The sequence below is a fragment of the Etheostoma spectabile genome, unplaced genomic scaffold (genome assembly GCF_008692095.1).
Source record: "Etheostoma spectabile isolate EspeVRDwgs_2016 unplaced genomic scaffold, UIUC_Espe_1.0 scaffold00012453, whole genome shotgun sequence".
Taxonomy (NCBI): Eukaryota; Metazoa; Chordata; class Actinopteri; order Perciformes; family Percidae; genus Etheostoma; species Etheostoma spectabile.
The window spans coordinates 1-7,327 of record NW_022603955.1 but is presented as its reverse complement, the minus strand read 5'-3'; the positions used below and the strand labels follow the sequence as shown (position 1 = coordinate 7,327).

The following is a 7,327-nucleotide window of genomic DNA, read 5'->3' as shown; positions in this document are numbered from 1 at the left end:
CCTCACTCACTCCCTTTTATATAATAATTTCTGGTTGTTGCTTTTATTCTGAAATCTGTTCACATGGCTGATGACAGAGAGTATTCCCGTTTACACGCATTATTATTTCTTAATTATTGAAACTCATTCATAAAGTAAAAATAATGTTAGGGCTTAAAAATCTCTGAAATTCAGAGTTTATTCTGGGAATGCAACTCCCATCGACAGTAGTTATTAATGGCCCAATAACAATAATAATAATAATAATAATACACAGTCACAGTTTTAACACCTTGGAGGCTTTAAATAAAGATATTAGTCTCATAACTTTTTTTAGACTAGGTATATTTAGATTTATCACTCTACATGCTCTGCACACCCATATAAGCATTTATTTATTTTCATGTATATGTTTAATATCTTGATTTTTCCACTGTGTTTTTAATTGTTTCTGTGCTGTATTTTTTAAGTGAACGTTGCATGTAATTTCCTACTACAGTGTGCTGTGGAATGACAGTAAAGAAGTCTTGAATCTTGTGTTTAAAAGTGCATGCTGGGGATTTTTGGGTGCTTGTGGTTGGTTTTTACCTCGTGCTGACAGGAAGAGCGAGCTGTTCAGGTAATGTGACGCCAGACGTTTACGCTGAAAACAAAGGAGGAAACAAGTTTGAGTCCAAAAGCTATAGAAACACAAGAAAAGTCACTGATGAATTGTAATAGGCGAGGGTCTTAAAATATATATTTATATATATATATATGGGTCTAATGAAGGTCTTGGCTAGCTTTGGTTTAAAAAGGATCCTTACAGAGATAGAGCTTTTAGTTAAAGAGTAAGATCCTTTTAGTTTAACATGAAACAGAAATCACCATCACCAAACCCACCAGACTCCATGTAAATAATATACACACGCTAAAAGTAGTGATTATTCACATGGAGTCTGGTGGAGATATGCTGCTCAATACACACTAAAAGTAGTGATTATTTACATGGAGTCTGGTGGAGATATGCTGCTCAATACACGCTAAAAGTAGTGATTATTTACATGGAGTCTGGTGGAGATATGCTGCTCTATACACACTAAAAGTAGTGATTAATTACATGGAGTCTGGTGGAGATATGCTGCTCTATACATGCTAAAAGTAGTGATTATTTACATGGAGTCTGGTGGAGATATGCTGCTCTATACACACTAAAAGTAGTGATTATTTACATGGAGTCTGGTGGAGATATGCTGCTCAATACACGCTAAAAGTAGTGATTATTTACATGGAGTCTGGTGGAGATATGCTGCTCAATATACGCTAAAAGTAGTGATTTTTACATGAGTCTGGTGGAGATATGCTGCTCTATACACACTAAAAGTAGTGATTATTACATGGAGTCTGGTGGAGATATGCTGCTCAATACACGCTAAAGTAGTGATTATTTACATGAGTCTGGTGGAGATTGCTGCTCATATACGCTAAAAGTAGTGATTATTTACATGGAGTCTGGTGAGATATGCTGCTCTGTACATGCTAAAAGTAGTGATTATTTACATGGAGTCTGGTGGAGATATGCTGCTCTATACACGCTAAAAGTAGTGATTATTTATATTTAGAAAAACAAAGGGTTAAGCTCTCTCTCTCTGCGGGGATCCTCAGGTTATAACTAACAATAAGAAAGATGGTTGACCTCTGGTTCGAAGAGGCCGCTGTAGGCCGGGTTGGCTGTGCTTCGTCTCTTTCTCTCCTGTCTCTTCGTCTGGATTTCTGTTCAAAACAAAAACATCTTCGGTTACAGACAGAACATTTTAACCCGTGTGTCGTCCTCCCGGGTCAAAAAAGGACAACAACTTGACATCTCTGTCCCGTTTTCAAACTTTTTTTTCACTAACACCACCTTACTACCATTAGTTTTACACTTCTTTTTGGAATTCATGGTCAATAACCCTCATTTATATATGATAATACCTAACATCTGAGTTAAAAAAGCAGAAATTATGAATTATTTTGACTAATAGTTAAGATCAGAGGAATGAAAGTGATCAGTTGTATTTATAAAGAGCGTTGGAAGGAATCCGATACATTTTTATGTTAATTTGGTTAAAAATAAACTCATATTTCAGATATGGACATTTATTAAAGGGGACAGATTTGACCCCAGGACAACAGGAGGGTTAAACAGCAAATGCCCCATGGGGGTGCTGGTCTTACAGGGATGTTAAAGTCAGGAGACACTGAGTATTTGGGTTAAAGACAATGGTACAAACCCCTCTTTAAGAGTGATAAGATCAGCTGGAGGACTCACCTTCCAGGTGTTCTGTGGTTACGAGGCCCAGGGCCACCATGAAGGCTACTTTCTGGAACAGAGAGAGGGAGGGACACAGAGACAGAGAGGGACAGAGAGAGAGGGAGACAGATACAGAGAGAGAGAGAGGGACGGAGAGAGAGAAAGAGAGTGAGAGACATAGAGAGTGACACAGAGAGAGAGGGGACAGAGAGAGAGAGAGAGAGAAGGAGGGACACCGAGAGAAAGAGACACATAGAGAGAGAGGGGGACAGAGAGAAAGAGAGTGAGAGACATAGAGAGTGACACAGAGAGAGAGGGGACAGAGAGAGAGACACATAGAGAGAGAGGGGGACAGAGAGAGACACATAGAGAGAGAGGGGACAGAGAGAGAGACACATAGAGAGAGAGGGGGACAGAGAGAAAGAGACACATAGAGAGAGAGGGGGACAGAGAGAAAGAGAGTGAGAGACATAGAGAGTGACACAGAGAGAGAGAGGGGACAGAGAGAGAGACACATAGAGAGAGAGGGGGACAGAGAGAGAGACACATAGAGAGAGGGGGACAGAGAGAAAGAGACACATAGAGAGAGAGGGGGACAGAGAAAGACACATAGAGAGAGAGGGGGACAGATACAGAGAGACAGACAGAGAGAGAGATAGAGAGAGACACAGAGAGACAGAGAGAGAGAGAGGGAGAATATGTTAGCAAGTGTTTCAGCGTCTGAGAGTAAAAGTGTTTTGGGACTCCTGCTCCTGAAGCTGCATCACGGAAACAACAGGAAATGAGCCAGGTGAGACATACGTATGGTGTTGTCAACGGCAACCGCATACTCACGAAAAACTCAGACTCCACATCTGGCTGAGCGTCTATTCATTTAATTTTATATGTAAAACCTTTGATCTGCTCTGTAAGTTAGATGTTTTCTCACCTCTGGGTCTTCGTCTTTCTTCTGGGTGGGGGATTTCAGGGATTTCGGGGATTTCGGGGATTTTGGGGCGGGTGGGACCTCCTGTGACGGGAGGTCCGCCTGGGCCCCCGGGGACCCCTCAGTGCTGCTGGGGGCCTGGGGCTGGATTATTATCACCTGGTGACACAGAGGCAGCATTAGAAAAAAACACGGGAGATGAAGTTCATCATCTAATAACCAGTTTATACTGCTCTATACACGCTAAAAGTAGTAATTATTTACATGGAGTCTGGTGGAGATATGCTGCTCTATACATGCTAAAAGTAGTGATTATTTACATGGAGTCTGGTGGAGATATGCTGCTCTATACACGCTAAAAGTAGTGATTATTTACATGGAGTCTGGTGGAGATATGCTGCTCTATACACGCTAAAAGTAGTGATTATTTACATGGAGTCTGGTGGAGATATGCTGCTCTATACATGCTAAAAGTAGTGATTATTTACATGGAGTCTGGTGGAGATATGCTGCTCTATACACGCTAAAAGTAGTGATTATTTACATGGAGTCTGGTGGAGATATGCTGCTCTATACACGCTAAAAGTAGTGATTATTTACATGGAGTCTGGTGGAGATATGCTGCTCTATACACGCTAAAAGTAATGATTATTTACATGGAGTCTGGTGGAGATATGCTGCTCTATACACGCTAAAAGTAGTGATTATTTACATGGAGTCTGGTGGAGATATGCTGCTCTATAGATGCTAAAAGTAGTGATTATTTACATGGAGTCTGGTGGAGATATGCCGCTCTATACACGCTAAAAGTAGTGATTATTTACATGGAGTCTGGTGGGTTTGGTGATGGTGATTTCTGTTTCATGTTAAACTAAAAGTATCTTACTCTTTAACTAAAAGGTCTATCTCTGTAGGGATCCTTTCATAATGTTGTCAGACATAACAGAATCACAAATGTTGAAATTAATCAAACTCACAGACAAAACGACACATTTCCTGATGTTTTTGAACCTTAAAATCTGTCAAAAGGTTTCTGTCTGTGGCAGAATAATTCACATTTAATACAATATGTATTCAACGGTGTTGGTGGAGACACCAGCCTTGTTGTCAGCGCTGAAGAGCAGTGGCTGCACCTTGACGGCCTCGGTGACGGGGGACACCCCGTTGCCGGGGGCGGGGGAGGTGGCGATGATGGCGTACGCCACCCGGGCCCCGCGGAGGCGTGCTGGACCGGGCTGCCCGAGCCGGGGCCCGCCGTCGGGGCGCGTGGCGGGGCGGGGGGCGGCGAGGCGTCGCTCTGGCGCTGGGGCTGAAGGTGCTGTTGGCGGTGGGCAACGTGGGGCCCTGGCTCCTCAGACTGACCACGGCCGTGGCCCTCGGCAGGCCGAGGGGCTGCGGCTGCTGACACGGACTGTGGGGGAGGCTGTCTGGGATCTGGGTCTTTGGCCTGACCTGCAGGAATGTAATGATAACAACATTAATAACAACATTAAGTTTAATTTGAGAGATTTGAGATGATCATATCAGGGCTTCGCCGCCATTTTTAGATTTAGGAGCTGAATTCACCCTCTCGATGTCCTCCCGGGGCAAAAGATTAACACTTATTTATTTTTTTTACCCTTTTTTTGACATTTGACATTTTCATTTGAGCGTGTGTGTGTGTGTGTGTGTGTGTGTGTTTGTGTGTATTTGAGCATGTGTGTGTGTGTCTGTGTGTGTGTACGTATGTGTGTCTGTGTTTGTCAGTGTGTGTGTGTGTGTGAGAGAATGTCTCTGTGTGTATTTAAGTGTGTGTGTGTGTTTGAGTGTGTATCTGTGTGTGTGTGCGTGCATTTATCTGTGTGTGTGTGTGTGTGTGAGTGAGAGAGTGTCTTTGTGTGTATTTGAGAGTGTGTGTGTGTGTGTGTGTGAGTGAGAGAGTGTCTTTGTGTGTATTTGAGAGTGTGTGTGTGTGTGTGTGTGTGTGTCTTTGTGTGTATTTGAGTGTGGTGTGTGTGTGTGTGTGTGTGTGTCTTTGTGTGTATTTGAGTGTGTGTGTGTGTGTGTGTGTGTGTGTGTGTGTGTGTGTGTGTGTTATGAGTGTCTCTGTGTGTATTTGAGTGTGTGTGTGTGTTTGAGTGTGTATCTGTGTGTGTGTGCGTGTGCGTGCATTTATCTGTGTGTGTGTGTGTGTGTGAGTGAGAGAGTGTCTTTGTGTGTATTTGAGTGTGTGTGTGTGTGTGTGTGTGTGTGTGTGGGAGAACCACTGTTTAATTAACTAACTTTATCAGTTATCAGTAATAATAAAACGCTGATGCAGATAATCTGAATTTAAACACTACAAAAGACTGTTCGGGGGAAACTGCGTTTCTTTTTATTAAAAATGTCCCATTTTCTTGAGGACGGACGCCAAGGACAGCCAGGAAGACACCCTGCACCCGTGGTCGCTGATGTGTGTCGGCCAGACGTGGGCGGGCTGCTGATGCTTCCTGTCGTCCAATCAGAGGACAGCGAGTCCTCTGCCTGGCGTCCCATCGTGTCTCACACGGAGCTGACGTGCGTTTGTGGCGACACCTGCTGGCCGTCTGACAACACTGCAGCCACAAACCCACCCTCTCCACAAAATACTCTAAGTATAATTAAATAATATTATATATACTTTGAATAACTTTTACTTAAGAGCAATGAGGGAGTTATTTAATCTTATGAAAGGACAATACACATGTTAGACCTCTGAGAACGAAATGTGGCGTAGTAAAATGTAAGACTCCCAAACAAGCGCGTGACTTTGGGTTCAATATCTTTTCTTTTTTCGGGGGGTGGGGGGGGAGGAGGAGGAGGAGGAGGAGGTCTATCTATCTATGGAGGTCCCGGGACATGTATGCATGTATTTAAAAAAAAAAAGAGACAAGAACATCTAAAAAAAACAAACTAAAACAGGCATGTTGGAAAAAAACTTAAAAAGGCGACAAAAACTAAAAAGAAAAGGAACAAAAACTTTTGGACTTTTTTGGACACCCCCCCCCCCCACCCCCCAAAAAACAACTTCTCCTTCCAGGTTTGTGGGTGTGTGTGTGTGGGTGTGTGTGTGTGTGTGTGTGTGTGTGTGTGTGTACATACTCTGGTAAGAGTTAATGAAGTGTAACCACGTCTCAGCTGATTTAAACATCTCACCTTACTGTATTGTATCAACAGTTAACTTCACTTAATATTGGATGTGGATTTTTCTTTTTGGGGGGGGGGGGGGGAGGGGGGGGGTCAACATTCCAGCAGATGACTGTGATTGGTTGAAAGAGTGTGTGAGATGAATTACCTGAGGTAGCATAGTGGCTGCTTGTCCTGCCAGCCAGTGCAGGGAGCTGACTTGAGGCACCTTGATGGGCAACAGCAGGGAGAGTTCCCAGCATCTGAAAGGCACATGAACGCACCACGGAGATAAGTCCTCACACTTTACATTAGCACAAACATTATTATAGAAACACACGGGGGGGGGGGACCAGGGCATCTTCTCTACCCATATCATGTCAACGTATTCCTCACATTTTATTCATAAATTCAGAAAGTTTTAAAGGCGTAGTTCTTTCATCTTTCTTATGATGGTGTATTATCATCAGTGTTGTTGTTTTTGTAACTACTCAATGTCACTGTCATCGTTCCAGTTTAAAGGGCAACTCTGCAGTTTTATTTAGCTTCATGTATGTTAACTGAACAGCTTCGGAGTCATAGGAATGGTTATATGTCTCGGCCCTGCACACGTACAAAACTAATGAAAGTAGAGATTTGTACTTGGCAAAGAGCGTTGGAATCAATCATGTTATTTTGGGGAATTAAAAAGAACATTGATATAGGACAACATGAAGACAACATGAGGACAACATGAGACAACATGGGGACAACATGAGGACAACATGAGGACAACATGAGGGCAACATGAAGACAACATGAGACAACATGAAGACAACATGAGGACAACATGAGGACAACATGAGGGCAACATGAGGACAACATGAAGGCAACATGGGGACAACATGAGGGCAACATGAAGACAACATGAGACAACATGAGGACATCATGAGGGCAACATGGGGACAACATGAGGACAACATGAGGGCACACATGAGGACAACATGGGGACAACATGAGGGACAACATGGAAGACAACATGGAGACAA

General features: G+C 43.1%; 2 protein-coding genes across 2 annotated transcripts; both read right to left on the bottom strand.

Moving 5' to 3' along the window:
- Positions 1-567: 567 nt before the first annotated feature.
- Positions 568-6,570, bottom strand: LOC116679424 (PHD finger protein 21B; the record flags this gene model as incomplete). The annotated part of the gene is given in 6 exon segments (XM_032509068.1): positions 568-622; positions 1,655-1,731; positions 2,270-2,321; positions 3,180-3,335; positions 4,310-4,628; positions 6,469-6,570. Coding segments are annotated over 3 exon segments (172 nt in total), but the record flags the coding sequence as incomplete, so codon positions are not given.
- LOC116679423 (PHD finger protein 21B) lies at positions 2,965-6,562 on the bottom strand (the record flags this gene model as incomplete). The annotated part of the gene is given in 4 exon segments (XM_032509067.1): positions 2,965-3,009; positions 3,180-3,335; positions 4,345-4,628; positions 6,469-6,562. Coding segments are annotated over 4 exon segments (579 nt in total), but the record flags the coding sequence as incomplete, so codon positions are not given.
- Positions 6,571-7,327: the final 757 nt, after the last annotated feature.